General features: G+C 36.0%; 1 protein-coding gene across 1 annotated transcript; it reads left to right on the top strand.

Moving 5' to 3' along the window:
* The first annotated feature begins 684 nt into the window (after window positions 1-684).
* Window positions 685-4237, top strand: LOC149416030 (uncharacterized). Its single transcript, XM_089642034.1, has 6 exons — window positions 685-951; window positions 1534-1650; window positions 1733-1894; window positions 2112-2380; window positions 2960-3028; window positions 3611-4237. The coding sequence occupies exons 1-6, from the start codon at window positions 881-883 to the stop codon at window positions 3745-3747; spliced, it is 825 nt and encodes a 274-aa protein (XP_089498160.1). The 5' UTR covers window positions 685-880; the 3' UTR covers window positions 3748-4237.
* Window positions 4238-24515: the final 20278 nt, after the last annotated feature.

Below are 24515 nucleotides of genomic sequence, written 5' to 3' on the forward strand. Positions count from 1 at the left end.
ACATACTGTTTGATATAGTCTCATACATACTGTTTGATATAGTCTCATACATACTGTTTGATATAGTTTCATACATACTGTTTGATATAGTCTCATACATACTGTTTGATATAGTCTCATACATACTGTTTGATATAGTCTCATACATACTGTTTGATGCCCGAATGGAAATTAAAAATGGACTGTTTTTCACATTCGCGTCATATATTCTCCTTACACTCGTTTCTTCATTCATTTGCTCGTGCCCAAACGATGAAAGAATTGTTTTCTTAATTTTACTCACTACGATTTTCACCACATATACGCCTCATTACATTTAGCGCCAACCGCGTTCAATCCTCCATTACTAGAGTTTACCATTTTTCAATATCCCAATCGGCGTTTCCATCTCTCGTAAACATAATTCCCGAATACACGAACTCATCCATCCACCTTCTCCAAGTATTCATCATTCACAACTACATTGTACACTGTTTTCGTTCTTTATCTTTCAAGCACCATGACTTAAGACTTATATACAATAATTTTAACTCATTCTTCATACATACTTGGTTCATCCTACTCACGAGAGACCGTAGATCTTCCGTGCTATCAATAATATATAATTTCATATATGCTATAATTTCAAGCCCAATCCCACCTCTTCTAACCACTGGAACGATTTCGGTCGAAAAATCGACCACTTTTATTTTTCTGCGATTGATATCGGTCCAAAAATGGACCGATTTTTCTACCATTCGTAAAATATTTATTGTAATTATTTAAAACGTTTATATGGCCAGCTACTTGTTTTATCGAATAGCTGATAATATATTCTCTTTGTCTATGAACTTATCCGTTGTCTTTGAAGTGTTATTTAACGAGTTTTCGCGGTTTTTTTATGGCGTCCTGTCAAAAACATAATTATAAATTTTCAACATTCACGAAATTTTGGACTCTTCCTAAAATGCCGTAAGTAATTAATTTATTGGGTTTTTAACGCATAATTATATATCTGTGTAATCATGATTGACTTATCTATCTTTGAAATGCGTTTTTAATTCGTTTGTTTGTATTATATTGTTTTGGTTGAAGTTTTTGTGTAAGATTACGTCAACTGAAGACGTCATCTGTTTTTGATTTACAATAATGTCTTAAATACTGCACTCGCGCATTTGAAATATAAATATTCCATCACAGTGATTCAAAACAAAGAGATATATATATAAGTTTTATTTGAATTGGTTCATTATTAATACAGATATTTGCTAACCAATTATTTTAAGTCATATGTCAAAAAGTTGACTCTTTTTCACATGTAAAATGGTGTAAAGCCTTCGTCACACAATAAAAATTTAGTAATTTAGTTGTATAATTAATTAATTTGTTTACTTTTACCAAATTTGTGCAGTAACAGCTGTCGTCCAGGGAAAGGGATCACTCCACGACCCAATAATTATTTTCAAATTTTATATTAGTGCAATATTTAACAAAATTTAAACATTTTACATTTTACATTACTTACATTAAGTGTTTTCAATTTAAAATATATAGAGTGGTGCTGACTGCAAGAGGAGGCAGAGGAAGAGGGAGAGGTGGGGTACGAGCTGGTGCCGGACTACCTGCACGTGGACGTCAACGCAGAGCTGCAATTGCAGCCTCGTCTGGAGTGTTAGTATTTTTTAATGTTTTTTTATGAAAGTACTTTGCTGTGGCCGTTGAACTCATCATATATTTGTATTTATTTAAAAAGCGACCCTGCTTTGCTACTGGTGCGAGAGGATCGCGTCAAGGCCCTAAAGGCTGTTAGGGCCCTGCCTGCTTCCTTCCGGCTAGAGCTGGAAAGCCGAAAATTCAAGAAGCAGGCGGCGCGCATTTTGCTCCCTACCGCACCTCCAAGAAAAACTAAACAAAAGTAAGTAATCGTATTTAGATGCTTGATACAATATTATTGTTTTTTCCTGACAGCGTTCCACTCTTACAGTGAGAGTTGGTAAGATCAGCGCTCTGTGCATTTGGCACATTCAGTGCATATTTTACAGAGTTCTAATTTTATTGTTTATTTACATACTGTACATACTGTTTCACACGTGAATGAGAACAATTTATATGATTTATGTAAATGTTTTCAGAATTCCATCTCCGGAGAGAACAACGTGTCCCTTTTCACAAGGGACGCCTTCACCGTTGCCACGACCCGTACCACCACCGTGGATGTCCACTCCCGCACAGACCCAATCAACGGCTCCTAATGCAACAATTATGCCTATCCGTGCAGCATCTCCCGAGCCGTTACCTGGGACATCGCGGAGTGGGGAACTCTTCTCTCCGGAGGCCGGCTATCATAGCGAGCTGTGGGTGGACGTGCCATTCTACGAAGAATTGTCGGCGTTTGGGAACGGTGAGTTTATTTTTTGAAATGTCATACCAGGGGCTCAATATAAAATCAATTATCTATATTTTATATTGATATCCCTAGCACAGTTTCACTGTTGGTATATTGGCAGGAAATAAGCATAGTACTTAAAAATTCCACATAACAAACATACAAAATGTATTGTTGTTATGACGTGGATGCATCATTACACATCTTTTTTTTCTGTAACGGGTATTGCAGAGTGAGAAATAAGACATGCCGAACTTCTTTGCGAGGATTACATTTGATTCACCGGCTTCTAAACGGTGTAATACAGCATTTTTTTCTTAAATTGAAAAAACACTTTCGCTTCACGGGACTCATTGTGTCGAGCTTCCTAGTTAAAAGCGAGGCTGTATTGGTAGGTGGGTTTTGTAACCGGACAAATTATCATTAAAATAGGTCGCTTTACGTAGTTGGTCACTTTAAACGGATACGTTTTCCTACTAAAAGCTATGAAACCTTACTAGAGTTTACATTATCGTCACTTAAAACAGTAGACCGTTAAATGCAAAGTCATTATATCCAAATTCTACTGTAAATTTGTGTTTTATTTTATTTCAGAGTCAGACATGGGCAGAAACAGTAACGTGGACGAGGCAGCTGTACTAGAAGAGTCTGTACTTGGAAACCGTGAGTTATAAAACTAACTAACTTACCTTCACGCCATTTCGGTAGGCAGAGAGGATGAACCACCATGCAACTCGATCTTGGCACACACACTCTTTTCTTCATTCCATACCTACCTGACTGTGCTATTCTGACTCCTGACATTGCCCGCCTCAAGTATTTGATTAACTTTTTATTTATTTTTTTATATGAATACCTCACAAGAGCCTCAGCTGGAGCCAGTGAGACTATGGCATCCCCAATCGGGGTATGTTGTGAGGCTGAAGGTAGCGGGGAGGGGAAGGAGGTGTGGCTATTCAGAACTGGTCACCAAACACGGCTAAAGCCATTTCAAGCAACGTTTCAATTCTGAATGGGGTCTTACACCAGGGCGATACTATGGGTATCTTCCACTCTGGAACGTGCCGCAAATATAATATATATTATTTTTTATGAATTTTGTGTGAAAATAACACTAATTATTCAAATATAATTTATTTGATTTGATCCCGCGACCATCGTATTGCGAGTCATAAGCCGTACCAGAGGCAGTGGGTTATCGTAATATAGACACATTAAATTAATTTGGGTTTTCTGTTGTTTCAGAAATGGATATGGACAGATCGAGCGACGAGGATGACGAAGCGAGCGACGTCGACCACGAAGAGAGCGATGAGGATACATGCCACCAATACCTTATCATAATATTATCAACGTTTCACCTAACTCCGCTATGGCCATAGACTTTAGTAGACAAGACCAGGTAGATAGTGAGGCAATGCGTTCGATTCTGCCGCCTGAAGGTTACTCTTTCGATTGGTCTAATGATATCTTACGGGATAAGGGAGACTTTCACAGGCACGCCAAGACCAACTTTCAATACCGACGAAATGGGCAAACCTTTCTTAAAATCTTTGATGCAGATTTCGTTGAACTGATCGCGAGAGAGACCAACAGGTATGCAGATCAATGGATTGCGAAAAAACAATTTAAGCGTCATGCGCGTACCAATAAATGGGCTCCCACGAATAAAGAGGAAATGTATGTATTCTTGGCAATTTTAATGTATCAAGGTATTAGTCCCCTTCCTGTTGAAAAAGACTACTTCTATTCAAAAAAACTCACCGCCATGCCTTATTTCAGCCGAGCCATGGATTATAATCGTTTTCTTCTAATTAAAAAGTTCCTTCACTTCACCAACAATGAAAGTCTTTCTTCTGATGCACCATTATCTGTGCGAAGGTTACAAAAGATTCAGCCTGTCTTGGATCACCTCTCAAATAAGTTTGAGACTTTATACCTGCCCGAGCAAGACATCTCTCTGGATGAATCCTTACTCTGCTATAAAGGCCGTTTGGGATTCGTCCAGATGATCAAAACCAAAGCGGCCAGTGCGGGTATAAAGTCTTACGAGCTTTGTGAGTCTTTTTGAGTTTTTTTCTGTAAAGAGGCTTTTCCAGATCTAGTCACTAAACATAACTAAGCCAATTCAAGCAATGTTCAATTCTGAATGGTGGTCCCTCACCAGAGCGATACTCAGAATCTCACTCTATAGCGAGGCACAATGATATTATTATGTATTGATTTTCTTAAATTATGAATAAACCAATAAACTGAATACATTTTTATTATGACAAAGTGTGTAAACAATGTTTAAATCAATATACTGCTCTTTCATTGTAACCATACAACTGTAATATTGATTTAAAAGGATATTAGGGCTTAATAAATAAATCAATTATTGGTTCCATCAATTATTTTCCCCTCACCCCTTTTTTTTCGATACCTTTGCGTTTAGATATAAAATTATCACTATGATTTTATTTGCACTCTACGGTCATACAAAGGTTTGATATATATACAAATTTATCATCATTTTACATATTCCGATTTACTCTATGTAGATTGACCCTAAGGTAGCTGTCAGAAGTGATTTTTCGTCAAATATTGGTGAATTTCATCAACTTTCAAAGTATCCCCCTGAAATATTGGCAATGTTTATATCTATGATATATATCTCATTTTAAGCCTTATTTCCTCGTTTTGCACGTTATATAAAAACATGGTGACAAATCTCCAGTTCTAATTTACAATTATTTAAAAAGTAGCACCATGATTTTGACATCGTGAAATAGGCTCTCTGTATAATTCATCAAATGAATAAAATAAAGCCAACACGGCGACTATGCTTATTAATAATTGTAGACAGTTAATGTATCTTCCTAACGTTATACCAGTTTTTGTGGTAAATTTATTATATAGTATAATACAGTGATTTCAATTTTGACACGTCACGCACTCAAATTTAAAAAAATTATTTTCTAACCAAACTTTTGAAGAGAGCATAACGTACAAAAAATTATTTTTCTATTACATTCTTGCATTTGTGGTTATCAAACAGGCCATAGAGAACATAAAAACGTAGAAAATATTCTATAAAGATATTTAAAACTGCCACTGGCGGCAATTTCAAATCACAAAAACGCTAATTTCGCGCATTTATAAAGTTTAAGATTTTTTAATAATTTATCTATCAATTCTAAAAATATAGAATAATTATTAAAATATAGGTGAATTCATTGGCTGTATAGCACTACAATCAGTTTTATGTCTCCGTATTAAAATTCGGAGGTTTGATTTTTTTAATGTTGGCGGAAAATATTCAAATTCGTCGCCAAAAAACCGCGAGCAATCGAAGAAAAAAGTTTTCTGACGCGCGATCGTTCGAGTGGCTAATTGGTGAACATAATTTCCATACGATTTCAATTCTATTTAACATACAAACTCACCCACCTGCTCCATATATTCATCAAATAGTTAATGTTCAATTATTACATTAATTGAATAGACGAGTAGGTACTCCCAATTTTTATGCCGGCATCTTATTTCGATCACTATTAATTCCTTGAATGTAAAAATCCTCTTTGTTTTTACTAAATAAAATATTTTTATTTATAGGGAGACTCCGGTGGCCCACTCGTCGATGGAAATGTCTTGGTCGGTATTGAATCCAGGGTAGTTCCTTGTGCCGTGGGTCGGCCTGATGTTTACGTCAGGGTCAGCTCCTATTTATCTTGGATCAACAACAACACTCAATATTTTTCGTTTACTGTTATGGTAGTAGGAGAAGTTATTTATAACCAGGGAATGTTTGGTTTTCTTTTGAAAACAATGAAACATTTTAAGGTTCATTTATTTTAAACAGTTTATTTTTATTTATTTATTTATAATTACATGTTACATGATTAATACATTTATTTAGAGAAGATATATTAGAACACCATACTAGGCAGCTACCTGTTTCATGGTGCCCAATGGAGGAATGGTTACTTTGAATTAAAATCTAGTGTAAACATATTTTGATAGAATTATAAATATAATTTGAAAATTAGTAAAAAGATGTTTTCAATAACTCACAAAAATTGCCAAAGTTTTCTATAAAATAAACACAAACATAAATATGTACAAATACTTTGTCACAACTTACAAAATAAATCAAAACAGCGGAATCATTGTTTTTGTAAAATCTATTCATGAGAATATTTCCGTTAATGAAATTCATATCGATCTTGTAAATTGTCTTCATATTCGAATTATTATAAAACACACGTTTTACGATATAATAGCATTATATAGAACACATAACTCGAGCATTAGTAATTTCACCGAGAATCTGAAATCTATTATAAATACTAATTGTTCTCAAAATGCATTTGTTGTAGGCGATGTTAATATTGATATGTCTAATGAATTTGAAAACAATAGAAATAGTGAAAAAACTGAATATATCAACACATTAACGGAACTAAATTTTAAACCATGTATATAAAAATATACGAGAGAATTTCATGGACAAAGGCCATCATGCATAGATCATATCTGGTGTAATTCTAATGAAACTGAAAAAATAACAACAATTATTTGGAAAAATAACATTACTGATCATCACACGTGTATTGTAGCTTTTAAAACTGACAAAATAGATGTGAATAATTACTCCCGCAATAATTTTCCAAAAACTATTATTAATTAAGAAAAATTACAACAAAACCTTAATATTGAAAATTGGGAAACTGTTCTATCCTCTAATAACACCGACTTATGTTCACAAAATTTTGAAGCAATCTTGAATAACACATCAAATCTTCCTCTTCCATTATAAAATACTCTCCCAAAACTAAATTAAAAAAATTAAAACCATGGATCACTCAAGGAATCATAATTTCAATTAGACATAAAGAAAAAAATTATAAAGAACATAAAAAGTTTCCAGAAAACTATAAACTATACTAATATTTAAAAAAAATCAGAAATAAACTATGCCACATTATTCGGAAAACCAAAGAAGATTTCTATAAAGAAAAAATCAATATTGCTGGCAACAATAATAAAAAGATATGGCAAACTATAAATGAAATTATCAATAAAAAACCAAAAAAATCTAACATAAAAAAAATCACAGACATTGATAATAAACTTTACGATGTAAACACGGATCCAACGGAATGTGCAAATATTTTTAACAGTTATTTTGGGTCAGTTGGTGAAAAATTAGCACTCAAAATAAAAAAAACACTGATAATAATGAAAAATTAGCACTTAAAATAAATAACACTGATAATAAAGATCTACCGTCACCATCCAATAATTGTAACAACTTGAGTCAATTTCAACGAACTAATGTTGATGAAATTAAACAAATTGTTAATGAATTAAAAGGTTATTCTTCCCCTGGTTTTGACAATATTTCTGTACAAATACTTTAAAAAAATTCTGACTCACTCTGTAAACCATTGGCTCACATCATAAATACAAGTTTTGAAAATGGCAACTTTCCCTTTACCTACAAAAAAACTATTATTTCCCCAATTTTAAAATCTGGGGACCCCAATCTAAGTAGTAACTATAGGCCGATTTCTCTCACCTCAAACATTTCCAAAACAAATATTTAAATTTGTAAAAGAAAATAATATTTTAAATGCACATCAATATGGTTTTAGAGAAAATATGAGCACTCAAGATGCTATCGTTAAGAAAAGCATTTGATAGTATATCACACTCTAATCTTATCTCGAAACTAGCGAAAATTGGTATAACTAACAATGCTTTAACGTGGATCGAAAATTACCTATTTAATAGAGAGCAATTTGTAAAGTTAAAGGGCTCTCTGAGTGATTCGCAGACCACAAATTTTGGCATCCCGCAGAGAACTGTACTAGGTCCAATTCTTTTCATCATTTATGTCAACGATATTTTTAAACTCTCAATTATGTCTAAACTTATTTCATACGCTGACGACACAGCAATTTTAACTGAGGGATTAACTTGGAATGAAACCCAAAGAACAGCAGAGTTAGAGATAAACATACTAAAAAAATGGTTCGCTATATATTTGTTAACACTTAATACTGAAAAAACTTTTATAATACCTTTCACCATTAATAAAAATTCATTCCCTGATAATTTAAAGATAAGTATACACTCATGTAATTGTAATAGAATTTCAAATTTATGTAAACCTGACTGCCCTGTACTTACTGTTAAAACGAATGTAAAATATCTAGGTGTAATTTATTATAGATAGTAACATAAAGTGGAAATTACAAATCAATGCAATAGTAGAAAGGTTAAGAAAATTATTGTACATTTTTCTTAGAATACGAAACATACTAAATTTTAAATTATTAAGAACCATCTATTTTTCACTAATTCAATCAGTATTACAATACGGAATTGTTGGTTGGGTGGAGCATTCAAAACTTCTCTCTTACCTTTAGAAATCATCCAAATAATATTAGTAAAAATAATTTTGAAAAAACCGTATGATTACCCCACAATTAGATTATTTCAAGAATTTAAAGTCCCTTCTCTTCATATTATTTATAAAAAAATAACTCTTTTTCAAATACATAAAGATTGTTTCAACATTGACAACTTAATAACTTTTTCTAACAGCAATAGACAAAGTATTCTTGGCTCTATAACTATCCCGCGCTGTAACACCACCACAGCCCAACAATTTTATAAATATTTTGGTGTCAAATGGTTTAATCAATTACCTCTTAACTTAAGATTGGAAATGAATTATAAAAAAATTCAAAAGCTCAATAAAAACACTATATCAATAGCATATTAAAATCGTTTATACTTAAAAATACAATATAATCTCTCAATTATTATTATATTGAAATCCTTTTCTCTTATTTCTTATTCTTATCTCTTTCCTTCTTTTACATCCTTTTTTCTTTTCTATTTGATAAAATTTTGTGACATATAAAATTTTTATTTTGTTATATTAAAAAATAAAAATTCTTTTCATTATCTTTACACTCTCTGAAAAATATTTTAAATTACTATTTACACGCGTTTCTCCGTCTTTTTAACACGAGCATTTGCTCTAAAAAAGGTGTATCACGATATACTGTAATAAAAAGAAAATAAACTTAATGTAATGTAATAACATGTAATTGTAAATTTAATATTAAATAAAAATTAAATATAAAAAAATATATATATATATTATTTTATATATATATATATATTTTACATACACATACATACATGTATATATATTTTACATATACATATATACATTATATACATATATACATGTAGCGCGCAGTATTTGATCCGATGCACGGATCCGAATACTTTCTCCGTCACACGCATAGCAACGTCTCGCTCGGCAACTTTCAGCTCACCACTCGTACAGGAAGACAACCCATTGGCCGAGCTACCCCCACCCCTCCGTCATCGGCCAGCACTACCCTGCCCAAAAGGGTATATAACGCCGTGCAGGCCTATATAGAGTCAGAGTATCCAGTCTCATGGTTAAACTAAGCAACAGAATCCTAGTGGTCGTTGCCCAGTTAAACCCTCCCCAGTACCAAGTCGAGAGAACCCCCGGGTCCTCCTTGGGAATTCAAGTAACAGCTCCCTCGGGGATATTACTTGTCAGGAAAACCTCAACCCAACTAAGAGACCACGGGTCCTCTGTTGAGATTATTACGCTAAGTGTTTAGTGAGAACGTTAGTGATTATTGTTTAAACTCTAAATGACTTTACTTTGTGCTACAACTTTCCTGTGCTCTGTTTTTTACTATAAGCTGTGGACCCTGTGTGTAAGAGAAATAAACTGACCAACGCTGAAAGACTATTTTCTTACAAAACCCTGACACATATATAATTATAAGTATAATATTACCAATGCATTATAAATAAATCATTGCAAATGGATTCTGTAACTTTTATTACAGTACATTCAAATCTCCCAGTGGAAAATGGGCTTCCATGTAGGTCACGATGAGCTAACCTTGTTAAATAAATTTTCTAAGAACCTTGGATTTTAGCTGTTGTAATATGGCAATGAAATAACATTCAGTTGTTAACACTACATGCACAGGAAGTAGGTGTCAAAAGTATAAGTCTCTGTAATGGCTGTAATGTGTGCTCTGTTACAATAAAAGTTATTTTGGTTATTAAAGATCACCATCTATTATTTATCAAGACTACAGGTTATGGGCCCAGGCACATGTGAAAAGAGGAAAAACATCTTGTTATTATTGAAGGCAATCAGAGCATGTTAAAATTGGAGGGGTCAAGAAACTGGAATGTGTGGAAATTCCAGACTGCAGTATTGTTACGTGGACAAGGATGGCTGGATATAGTGGAAGGTCGGAGTACAAAACCTGAAGAAAGTGCACAGAAAATTATTTGGGAAAACAAGTATGCAAAGGCTCAGTCTTTAATAGTCACAAGGATGACAAATGTTATGTTACACATTATATCATGTTCTACTTCAGCGGAAATGTGGAAGAAGTTGCAGAGTGTGTATGAACAAAAAACGGAGACAAGCATTCATATTGTACAACAGCGATTTTTTCAGTACAAATATGAAAAAGGAACAGAAATGTCTGCATTTTTAACAAAAACACAAGAATTACAGAACCAGTTAAAACAATTGGGAGAAGAAATTTCTCAGAAATTTCTTATAACTAAAATACTCATGTCGCTGCCAGAAGAATATAAACATTTTGTTTCAGCTTGGGAATCTGCCCCTGATGACAAAAAAACCTTGGAAAACTTAGTGACCAGGTTGTTGATGGAGGAAGAAAGATTTATTGGTAAGAATGATGAACTTCAACAAACCCCATCATCGTCAGCTTTCGTAATGAAAAATAAAAAAAATGGAAAGTGTTTTAAGTGTGGAGAAATCGGACATTTCCAGAGCGAATGTAGGAAAAATAAAAATAACAATGAAGAAAACAAAAATAACACGTGTTATTATTGTGGCCAGTTTGGACATTATAAATCCAGTGCTGGTTTAATAAAAATAAAGACTCAAGTAAATACAACACAAAGAAAAGTAATGCGTTTGTCTTATTAAATAAAATTTACGACAATTATCAAGATTCTAAGTGGCTCGTAGACACCGGTGCGGATGAACATATGTGTTGTGATAAAGCCTTATTTACAAATTTAACAGACATTTTGAATAAATCAGTGATAGTCGGTAATGGCGAGTCAATTAGTGTGTTGGGCTGTGGCCAGATGGCGGTACAGGTGCAAAACAACACGGAATGGGTTGACACTACCATAGACAACGCGCTATTCGTACCAGATTTGAAAGTTAATCTGTTCTCTGTCAATCGCGCTATTAAAAAGGTTATGTTATGATGACAGATGACAAGTCTTGCAAATTTTACAAGGATGGAGATATTTGTGCCGTAGCGAAACGAGACGGAAGCGGTTATTATATGGATTTACGTTTTAAATGCAATACTGCAATTGTGACAAAATCAGAACTGAATGATTTTAGTTTATGGCACGAAAAATTAGCTCATCAAAATTTTGAGTATGTCAAGGAAGTTTTACAGAAAAACAACATCGATTCACAACAAACATTAGTTCCGGAATGTGAAAGTTGTTTACAAGGAAAAATTCACCGATTGCCGTTTGCAAAAAGTAATTACACCAGCAAGAAGACATTTGAAGTAATTCACGCGGATACGTGTGGCCCAATGGAAGAAATGTCATTAGGGGGGTCGAAGTACTTTGTTCTGTTTAAAGATGACTACTCGAATTTTAGATATATTTATTTTGTTCAAAATAAATACGACATCAAGAATTGTATTGAAGATTTTCTAAATAAAACTGAAAATATAACTGGAAATAAGGTTAAAATCTTTCGAAGTGACAATGGACTGGAATTTATAAACAAAGAAGTGAAAGAAATGTTCTCAAAGCGTGGCATAACCTATCAAACGACTGTTTCATATACTCCAGAGCAAAATGGAAAGGCTGAAAGAGAAAATAGGACTCTAGTGGAGGCTGCAATGCTATATGCAAAAAGTTTACCAAAAAACTATGGGCAGAAGCTGTAAATACTGCAGTTTTCGTACTTAATAGGACTGGAAAAAAAAAAGTAAACGGAAAATCTCCCTTTGAAGTATGGACAAACAGACACTTTGACATCCGTCAATTGAAAGTGTTTGGTACACCTGTATATGCGCACATTCCTAAAGAAAGATTAAGAAAATGGGACAAAAGGGGTGAGAAAGGACTAATGGTTGGTTACAGCGAAGATGTGAAAGGGTACAGGATATATTTTTCACATAAGAATACCATAGAAACAAAAAGGGATGTAATTTTCTTAGAAAATGAAAATAAACTCCAGGAATCAATTGAGATAATATCTTTAGAAGACAAACCATCACAAAAGACTGAAAAAATGGTAAATGAAGGAATTAGAACATTGGAAGATGAAGGTGGTATGAAAATCTCTACTGAAGAAGATATGCTATATGAAACCAAATCGGAAAGTGATAATGAACCATGTGTTGATGAGTTAAGTTCAAATGTGAAGATAATCCACTAGCACCCTACTGTGAGAGATCAAAAAGAACAAGGAAACAAACTTCTTTCTATAAATGAAACAATGTACACATTAATGTTGATCCTGATCCGATGACGTACAAAGACGCTGTGAGTAGGGTTGATGCTTCCAAGTGGCAGGAGGCCATTGAGAGAGAGCTGCAAACACTGAGAGAAAACAATACGTGGGAAGTGTACAATGAGCCAGTGGATCCAAGTAAGGTTGTTGGTAGCAAATGGGTATTCAAAATTAAAGTTCCAAATGAATATAAAGTCCGGTTGGTTGCTAGGGGGTTTGAACCAGATAAGTTGTTTATTTATCAATACTACATTAGCCAAAACAAATATATCTGAAACCTGAGATTTGAACGGGTTTTTAATATTTGATTCGCTTCGAAAATCAAGCAAAAATAACGTAGCCAAAATAATAGTAAGAATAAAACATTTATTTGTCAATAGATAAACTTTACATATTTTTTAATATAAATTCTATTGACAAAAAGGTCACTGCTCAGCTGAGCATTGACCTTTAGCATAGCTATGCATTCCGGATCTCTCCGGGAATGCAGCTGGTTTTCAGCAGTGCCTCCAATATAATAATAATAATATATACATATTTAGGTATAATAATGAACAATGAAAAAATATTAACAATAAAAAATCAAATCAACACAAAAAAATAAAAAATAAAAATAGATATAGTAGGTATACAATTGTGCAAATTAATTATATACTAGCTTTTTGCCCGTTGCAGGCAACTTATGGGTAAAAATACTTTTGAATGTATGATTTGGCGTTGAATGCAGGTGGGGCGAGAGGTGTGTGCCTATTTTTATATTTAAGATGTGATGTAATGCGTAGAAATGTGGTGCGTGGTGTAATGTTTGAATGTGAATGAAGCCAGGAGTGTGGTATTACAAAATTTTAAAAAAGAAATGTATATTTGGAGAAAAATTGTGCCAAGGAGCTTACTGATCATTTTTTCACCGAGCCGTTCGTGTTGTGTAGGTTCAGACGCATAATTTCATACCCATATCGTATGTACGGTTTTTGTCACCGACACTCTTGAAAAGTCCCAGGGAGTTTTATTTGGAAAAAGCATTGCTCAATTAACACGCAAAATTTTAAAACTTTTAAATAAAAAAATGTGGTAAAGATTACGAATTCCGCTTCACGGTAAAACGCAATATTTCACTTTCAAATAAATGGATTTAGCTTTATTCATTCAAAACATGATTTATTTTGTCAGGGGGGATGGAAAAATACGCACTTTTCATTATAATTTGGTTTATTAAGTCACTTACGCGATATGTCAATTAGTATGTGGCACCGTTTACCTAGCCAGTGCGCGGGTTAGGTACAGTACCTACCTACGAACTAATTCAGTTAAAGAAAATAAAATCTTGAAAATATTAAATTAACTCTTAAACCCTACCACTCTGGGAATGTATTTATTCCTACCACGGGGTACTGAAGTACCCCGCGCAAAAAAATTTTATAAAATAGAAGTTTTTGATATTTCTTTAAATATTATTTTTATTATGGCAAAGTAATATGAAAATACAATAAAATTTATTAATAAAAACTAATAGACATATTTGCCTTTACATGAAGGACTGATTTTGTAAAGATGGTCAGCACAAATATGGCGGCGACAAGTGTTACAGACAGATCAAGATTTTATGTCCTATGTGCGCGGACAAAAACAGTAGCGACCAGGTTTGGGATTATCAGGGACCGGCCTATGATCTTCAATATAAATATTCAAGACTGCACGTATAGTTTCTCTGAAATCCCGGGGTAAACTTGGCCTTTGTAATTTTGCTCTCATATGAGGCTTTATGAGTGCCATTGTCAAACTCTTAGAAATTCACGCCGCTTGGTGATTTTCTCTTTATCAATGTTAGTTGACAGCTTGAATAAGACCCAAGAGTTGACATCAACAGCATTTAGCAACCCGTAGAAGAGATACATGGGCTACCTTTTGGTCTTCCTGGACGTCGAGTACTTCTTAAAAAGTTGGTTGAACACATCCACTCCGCATTTGGTTTTATTATAGAAATGTATTATTTCTGGAAGGTACACTTCATTATCCTTGTCAGGGATGTCATGCATGGTGGACAGCATGATTACAACTTTCTTTTTAGCTGACTTCATAGGAAAATACGACAAAAGTGTGAGAGGTCCGTCGTAGGCAAACCTTGATGTGCATCTCTCTCGATTTTTAGTGTCCAAGAAAACCGGAGGAATTCATCGTTTATTTTTCATTACAGTTCCAACTAATGTTATCCCTTTTTCCAATAATTTCTTGGCTGTGGGTATAGACGTGAACCAATTGTTAATTGTCATATCTCATTACACTGCATACACTGTCATTACATTCATAACACATTATTATTCCATGAATGTCTCGTTATTGGGCGCAGGCCCTCCCTATCAACACTGTTATCTAACCATTATCACAAAATAAAGAAAATCATAAATAATGTGTAAACTTACCAGAGAGATGTCGAAAAACAACTTCAGTAATTCAAGTATAACTGGAAGGAAGAAGTAACACTATTCCTACCACGGGGTACTGGGGTACCCCGGAACACCTGTGGACGCGACTGCACTTGCCGGGAGGTCACGGCTTTCTGACGTACTTGCGCGCCAATTATCGAGAGTAGATTAGCTAGAGCGATTTTTGCAACAGTGCAATATTGTTAAAATTGTTGATATTTTAAACACCAGGGGGGTACTCCAGTACCCCAGGTAGGGTTTAAGAGTTAATATATATAACCTAACCTAATCTAACTGTGATTTTCTATAGCAAAAAAATGCCCCTTTAATAACGCCTGCTCGCGTCCCCTTTAGAGTTACATCCCAGTTTTCAAGTAGTTTGTGGGCTACGCTATTCTCTGTCCACGATAAGAACGACCTGTTGGAGTACCAAATTAGGTTCGTTCTGCGCATACCACCCCCCCGCTCCTTTCCTTCGCCATCGCTCGGCTATCTCCGGCAATCTTCGCTGACAATTCGTTATTCGTTAGTGCCTGCGCTTAGAGAAATTAACCCATTCAGACCCTGCTATAAAATGGATGTTCAGCCGATATGTCCGAATTCATTATCACCAATTACGAAAAACAAAAAAGGACAGGTAAACATTATTTATGTGTTATTTGTATGACTATTCGATTTACAACAATGCATTTTTATAATTCAAGGATATAGATAGGTAATATATGTATAAAATTTGTGAATGTTGGTGTTGATCGGTTTTTTTTATGTTTATAGTTGGTGCACAAACCTCAACGGACAATGATAGTAAATATGTATCGAAAAAAAATTCGGAATATCGATCACATTGTTGATGAACTAGAGGACAATAATGATAATTCGTTAGCTTTTGAAATTTCAAATGAATCATCTGAGGAAATTTTTTTTTTTTTTTAATGGCAATGATGATATTTTCATCTTTGGATTGATTTCTTAGCCGATTTGATAAATCTGATGCCTAATAAAGTACAATATGTATTGTAATACTATCATCATCATTATTTGAATGTATTAAAATGTTTTAATTTTTTATTTTATTTATCGGTAGGAAAATAAATTAAATAATTAATTTGTTAAAAAAGTGGGTCTAAATGTGTTAACGCTCGTCCTTTTAGGAGTGGGGCGAAGGGGCGGAGACATGCGTGTCCACGGGTTGTTCTAAAGTTGGACCGAGAATAGGTTTGTATAGACTGGTTTGTGATTTGATTCTAATACCTTTTCCCATGTTCTAATATAACCTAACCTCAAAAACACGCAAAATTTAAAAACTTTTAAAAATGTAATATGTATGTTTGCATATAAATGAAACAATGAGTGTGTGACCACAAATGTATTAAAATATATGTATGGTTAGAAAGAAATGGATATTTTGAGAAAAAAAGTGCCAAGGAGCTAACTGATCATTTTTTCACCGAGCCTTTCGGATTCTGTAAGTCAAGACGCATAATTTGATACCCATATCGTATGTACGTGTACGACACGTGTCGTCTGCACAAGAAAAAACTGTAAAATATAAGCACCGGCACACATTTACCTTTGTCTTTTGTAATGATTCAAATAAAGCACTTGAGGTATTTCATTTGAACCATTACAGAGTTATTTAAAATATCATAAAAATGCAGGGAATATCGACTCTTGTAGTATGTTTGCATAAACGAATGCGTCTTGAGAAAGACGATATATTCGAAATTTGTAATTTGCATATTGAAAAGAACGCCTTTATAAAAGCGGTTGGTTTTTATTGCGGGTAAAACTCCTTGTATTCGTCCAAGGTCAGTCAGTAACGGCTCTGTGACATCGGGGCCAGTGAGCAGGACCGCACGCTGGATGGACGGCTCTCCGGGACTGGCTGGCAGGCGGGCTGGCTCAGTCGGCAACGTTCAATTCCCTCGATCCAGGGAATATCGACTCTTGTATGTTTGCATAAATGAATGCGTCTTGAGAAAGACGATATATTCGACATTTGCAATTTGCTAATCTTTGAAAGCGTCTTGAAAAAGACGATTGGTTTTTATTGCGGGTGCAACTTCTTGTATCCCTCCAGGCTCAGTCGGTAACGGCTCTGCGGGGCGCTAGCTGGTTCAGTAGGCAGTGGCAGATCCCCTCTCCGAGGCTGGCTGTTGGGAAGGCTCAGTTACATAAGGCTTAAAATCGCTTTGAAAACTAAAGGCAAACACATTACTATCCTATTAGTCGTTAACCCTTAAGTACGCAACGATATCAAAAATGAAATTTTAATATTTAAACCGCGTTAATAGGTTTCTGGGTCTAAAAGAGTTCTTGAAAAAGGTAACAATAAATTATGTTTTTAAATTTTCAGTAATGACAGAGTTCAAATGTTAACTATGGTACACAAAGTTAAGTAAGATATAAATGAAAAATTGTAGCGAATAAGTAGTTATCTGTATTTACTTATTTACAGAGTCTCCATCCTCTATCTTCGCCGAATGTCACAGCGGTGCTGCCAAGGTCTGGAATCCATGAGAGGACATAGTATCAGCGCTCTATTAGCAGCAGACACATACCTGGACGGATGACGAACCTCGTGCTGGCACTGTTGGTGGACGCGGTGCACTCTCTCGCTGCAGCAGCTGGTCCAGTTTCCTCACCACCTAGGATTCTTGCAGCAGATTCTCCATCTTCGTGTGACCTGTTTCTGTACTTCATTTTATTTAACTTAATTTCAATTTCAATTTGTAATATTTATATTTTTTTTTATATCTGCATTAACTGTAAAGCGCCCCTGAGGTGATATCTCAGAAAAGCTGCGTTATACAAATCATCCAATAAATAAATAAATACTCAAATAATCAAATAATTACAAAAACAAGAATATTTCAACTTTGTTTTAAATGAAAGAGTTTTCGTTTTTTCGAATAAAATCATAGAATAATTGGCATTGCAGCCTTTACAAACCCCAGTTGTCCGATTTTTAGTTCATGTAATACTGTTTTCTGTTCCCTGCTTTACTACACTACACAGGATCAATAGTTAATTAATTTTCACTCTCGTGCCGCAGTTCCTCCTAATTTTCTTTACAATTGGCAATATATTTTACCAGAATAATCTTAATAACTATTGTCAAAGTGTAAAAATTTACGAATTTGTTGATTACGCTTTAACGGCATTATATCTGCTCAAGCAAGATTAAGCACGTAACGAAATGTATGATTGCATGAAGCATTTCGACAGCAATTTTCAATTAGTAAATTTTTTTTTAAAATTCTTAATAAAATGTTCTAGAACGCACTAGCAGCTGCTGCTACAGTTCTACAGTTTTGACAGTGAATGTAGGAGTGTAAAAATATTATTTGAAAAAATAATTAAATATATAACTGTACACATATTCACATATATTTTGATATTCGTGATAGAAGCATGACATAATTATCTTTTTACACATACATTTACATTTAAGTTACACGTTCATTTAAGATTAAAAAAATCAAATCTTTTGCAATGCGATTTCGAACAAATTCAAAGAAATCGAAAGGTTATAAATATTTTGATCATTATAAAATTATACTAATTTTATATACTGGAAACCCTCTGGTGAAACATATCATATCTCTATTCTATTACTAGAATTAATTCTGTAAATAGTTTTCGTGAAGGTGAATGTTAACGCAAGGAACAAGAAAAGTGTCCATTCAAAGACTTTTTTCAAGAAAATGCATAATTCCATATAAAAAAATTAGGTTAGTGCGGACGTGTTTTTTCATTTCTCTCTTATGAGAACATGAATAATTGCAGCCAGAAAACGAAATAGTTTTTTCTCAACTGCAAGTCAGCAAGTTTCTCTTCAAGGTACACTATTGGTAAATTGCATAGTTGCACTCAGAACAAAAAAAGGGTTTTTTCTCCGCTGTGAGTCAGCATGTGTTTCAACAAATGTCCTATATGAGGGGTAAGGTGACCTTTCCTAGAAACTGAATATGTGAACTTGGAAAATAAAAAAGGTTTGTCGCCACTGTGACTCACCATGTGGCTTTTTAAATGTGCGTTTTGAGAATATCCATAGATAATCAAGGAACAAAACAAAATTCTCTCTAGGGAGTAAACATGTGCTTCAGATAGCTTTTATAATAACATTTATATGTGCAATTGGAACATAACACAGGTTTTTCGTCACTGTGAGTTAGCATGTGGGTCTTTAGGTAGGCGTTTTGATAAAATGAAATGTTTCACACGGAACATCTTCTTTCGTATGGTGGGGGGTCAGAGGGGGACATCTAGATCTGCGAGCCATTTTAGGGCCTCAGGCGTCGCCATGTGAACCTCATCAATCCCGCCGGGGAATGAATGGAGCGGGCATTCGTTGACCACATGTTCGGTAGTCTGCACCGCACCACATTCACACATCGCCGACTCTTTAAGGCCCCATCTGTGCATCATGTGGGCACAGCGGCTATGGGAGCACCTTAACCTATTGATGGCGGACCAGGTTTTGCGAGGCAGTGAGAACCCAGGCTGTCTCTCGGTGGGGTCATGTATGAGATGGGCATTTCCCACGTTGGCCGTTTGCCACTCAAGTTTCCACCTATCTTCTGGGGTGAGAGGTAGTCGGAGGAGCCTCTCTCCTTCCGCCCAGAAGGGCTTTCGGGACTGCAAGCGGCATGCCGGGTGGGAGACGACATCTTCGTGTAGAGGTATTGCGCTTTTTTGCAGCGCCTTCTTGTATTCCCTCAGTGTTGCAATTTCTCGCCTGATGTTTGGCGGGGTTATGTTTGCAAGTACGGGGAGCCAAGGGAGAGGAGTAGATTTTAAAGTCCCGCTGATGGTTCGCATTGTGGCATTAAGCTGAACGTCTACCATGGAAGTGTGGGCGCTTCTAGCCCATACTGGAGCACAGTATTCAGCCGTTGAGAAAACCAGGGCAATGGATGCTGTTCTGAGCGTGTTGGCGTCGCATCCCCAGCTAGTTCCAGCTAGCTTATTAACTAAGTTAAGCCTTGTCCTGGTTTTTTTACCCACTGTTTCCATGTGTTGCCGGTAGTTCAAGCTCCTGTCCAAAGTAACTCCAAGATAGCGGGAGTGGGGGTCATGGTAAATATTTTTTCCATCAAACTGAACACAGAGTTTGGCATCCGCTTGTGAATTGCTAAGATGAAAAGCTGTCGCAACTGTTTTCGACCCATTTGGCTTTAGTCGCCAATTGAGGAAATATTCTTCCAAAGCCTTTAGGTCAGAATTGAGGATATCTTCTGCTGCTTTAAGGGTTTTGGCTTGAGCTGTGACGGCGATGTCATCTGCGTAAGCAAATTTTCTGCCTTCAGTGTGAGGGAGGTCTCGAGTGTAGATGTTAAATAGCGATGGGGCCAGCACTGAGCCCTGGGCAAGGCCATTATTGAGGGGTATTTTTTTGCTTTTTCGCCCTCCTAGAAAAACCCTGCAGGTACGGCCAGTTAGCAGTTGCTCAATGAGTCGTACTGTGTTGCCATCCTCTATGGTGTCGTACAGTTTAACAAGGAGGCCTTTGTGCCACACCGTGTCGTAGGCCGCAGAGAGATCAATGAACGCTGCCGCAGTCTTCAGCCGTTTCTGGAAACCAGATTCAATGTGTGTTGTCAGTGCTAACACCTGATCGCAGCAGTAACGGCCTGGTCTGAAGCCAACGGAACATGAAAAATATTTTTCTTTACCGTGAATTAGCACTTCAGATAACATGTATGGTTGCACAAGGAACATTAATGAGGTTTTCCTACGATGTAAGACAGCATATGGCTCTTCAGTTGGCTCTGTTGATAAAATGCATACTTGCACTCCAAACATGAAGAGGTTTTTCTCCACTGTGAGTCAACATGTGCCTCTTCAAGAGACCCTTTCGACAACACGCATAGTTGCACACGGAACATGAAAAAGGTTTTTCTACACTGTGAGTCAGCATGTGACTCTTCAAATAATCCTTTCGATTGCATGCATAGTTGCACAAGGAACATTTAAAAGGTTTTTTTCCACTGTGAGTCAGCATGTGGCTCTTCAGTTGACTCTTCTGATTACACGCATAGTTGCAAGCGGAACATGAAAAAGGTTTTTCTCCACTGTGAGCCAGCATGTGTCTCGTTAGGTGGCTCTTTCGATAAAATGCATAGTTGCACACGGAACATGAAAAAGGTTTTTCTACACTGTGAGTCAGCATGTGACTCTTCAAATAATCCTTTCGATTGCATGCATAGTTGCACAAGGAACATTTAAAAGGTTTTTCTCCACTGTGAGTCAGCATGTGGATCTTTAGGTTGCTCTTGCGATAACTTGCATAGTTGCACACGGAACATGAAAAAGGTTTTTCTCCACTGTGAGTCAGCATGTGTCTATTTAGTTTACTCTGTTGATTACTTGCATAGTCGCACTCCAAACATAAAAGTGGTTTTTCTCCACTGTGAGTCAGCATGTGTCTATTTAGTTTACTCTGTTGATTACTTGCATAGTCGCACTCCGAACATAAAAGTGGTTTTTCTCCACTGTGAGTCAGCATGTGTCTCGTTAGGTTGCTCTTTCGATAAAATGCATAGTTGCACACTGAACATGAAAAAGGTTTTTCTGCACTGTGAGTCAGCATGTGGCTCTTCAGTTGACTCTTCTGATTACACGCATAGTTGCAAGCGGAACATGAAAAAGGTTTTTCTCCACTGTGAATCAGCATGTGGCTCTTCAGCTGACCCTTCCGACAACACGAATAGCTGCACACGGAACATGAAAAAGTTCTTTCTCCACTGTGAGTCAGCATGTGACTCTTCAGATGATCCTTTCGATTGCATGCATAGTTGCACAAGGAACATGTAAAAGGTTTTTTTCCACTGTGAGTCAGCATGTGGCTCTTCAGTTGACTCTTCTGATTACACGCATAGTTGCAAGCGGAACATGAAAAAGGTTTTTCTCCACTGTGAGTCAGCATGTGGCTCGTTAGGTGGGTCTTTTGATAACATTCATAGTTGCACACTGAACATGAAAAAGGTTTTTCTCCACTGTGAGTTAGCATGTGCATCTTCAGCTGACCCTTCTGACAACACGCATAGCTGCACACGGAACATGAAAAAGGTCTTTCTCCACTGTGAGTCAGCATGTGCCTCTTTAAATTTCGCTTTTGAGCATTTGAATAGGTGCACTTGGAACAAGAAAAAGGTTTTTCTCTTACATTGGTGCTTACGTTCATTGCAAAATTTGACTTAGGAGAGAAGGAGTAGTTGCGATGGGGAGGAGTGTATCCATTTTCCACAAAATGCGTCTGAAGATCTGTCGACAAATTTGAAAAATAACTTGGATGAAAATGACTCGGTTAAACTTATTTCCTAAACTAAGAGTAAATAAGCGAAGTAAGTTCGTAGAAACTTTTAAAATATAGGCGTGGCCGATTTGTTCAAGTTTACAATGAAAATTGGTTTTACCTGCTGCCTTGGTAATTCTCCCAAAGCGTTCTAAGCATTCCTCTTTAACATTCGGCAGGTCTATGTCAATTTTCATATAAGTAAGCCCCGCTTCAACTTGTCGGGGTCCGAGATCCGCGTTTATGGTAACTGTCTCCACATTTATGCTTCCTGGAATAAAAAAGGACAATAAATAGAATGTATCTTTGCATGGCCAGCCCCGAACCAAACGGCGCCTGGCGCGAGTTTAATTGTGGCTGCCCTAACAGTCTAAATTAGTACACGCCAAAGCAAGATATCACTCTAATCAATGAAATGATGATTTGTGTTTTTTTTTAACGCGATATTTATCAAAATTAATACAAAGGGCCATGTGTTAGGTTAAATATTCGACACCCGGAGCAAACTGCTCCAATCGTACCCACATGGGGTAGCCCTGTATCTTCGTATCTTGAAAAAAACAAATTACGAATAAAGATACCATTGATCAACAATGGAGAAACGGGAGTTTGGATGGAAGTTTTAAAGGTCAATATCAGATTCAAATGACCTCAGACGTCTGCTTGAGGGAACTTCTTCAAGAATTAAAAACCCTGCTCTAGAACACCGTAAGTAGAGAGTTTTAAGTCAATGGGATAGTGTTTTCTCAATCAATATTTGTGAATTTGTAGCGATCGATACTGCTAGAGTATTCGAGAAAGCCGACCGGTTTAAAACGCATGGACTGAGAATGTACGAGACAGTTTATGCAACAAATTTCATCGCGTAATGTAAATAGGTACCAGCTACCTGTCTAAGAGCTACCTATTCGCGACGTCCAAGCGAGCTACCTACGACAATACTTTGCGAGTTGGACTATGTACATTGCGCGCATTCGCTAGAAGGTTCTAGCCTATTGCCTAGGCACAAATCTAGCGCCATAGAAACTACCAGAAGAATCTCGCTGAAGCGATGGACCCGTAGTTTACCAGCTGTCTCGTGTATTTACCACCGCCGCCGGCTGGGCTATATAAGTAGGCCCAACGCAGCGAGTAGTCAGTCACATTAACCCAGTCAGCCAACGTATAACGCCGCGTTTGTAACCTTGATCTAATTATTCACCCGCATTCCGCGCCAAAAATAATATAGTGCCTCCTCGTATTTATCCTGTAAAATAAACGCGTTATTGTGTGTATTAATTGCTTTTTGTGCACTTTTAAATAAACGCTCCAACTGAATAAATCGAGAGTTTATTTAGTGCACCAAGTTAACCACAAATTTTTAACGTATAAAAAATCCGTGTTATTTACTTTTACTTACCGTCCAAAATAAAATTAGCTGAAAATCGAGGAGTCGACAACTTATTGTAAATAATATCATACATTTAAAAGAGTGCTGTATTTTGATGGTTTCCGGCAAGGACGCATTTTAAGGTAAATACTATATACATCACATGAATTACAAGACAGGATGTTGTGAAAAAGTATTTGTCCTGTTTGCACGACGTTTCAATTCAGAGATGGATTCCGGACGTCCGAATTTAAGGTTCTATATTTTATACGTATGAAATGCAATTGACTGGCTGTTTGAGTACTCTCCACATATTGCAAGCATTCCTTCGTAACAGCTGGAAGGTCGAAATCTAAATCTGAAAATGCAATTTCACCTCCACCTTCTTCCTGGAGCCCTGGTTCCGTCTTGATGGATATAGTATCTGGCTTCAGTAGATCCATGGTCTGCTTTGGTAGAGTTTGGTA

Source organism: Hesperophylax consimilis, chromosome 17, assembly GCF_061612785.1.
Source record: "Hesperophylax consimilis isolate HC1 chromosome 17, BYU_Hcon_1.0, whole genome shotgun sequence".
Taxonomy (NCBI): domain Eukaryota; kingdom Metazoa; phylum Arthropoda; class Insecta; order Trichoptera; family Limnephilidae; genus Hesperophylax; species Hesperophylax consimilis.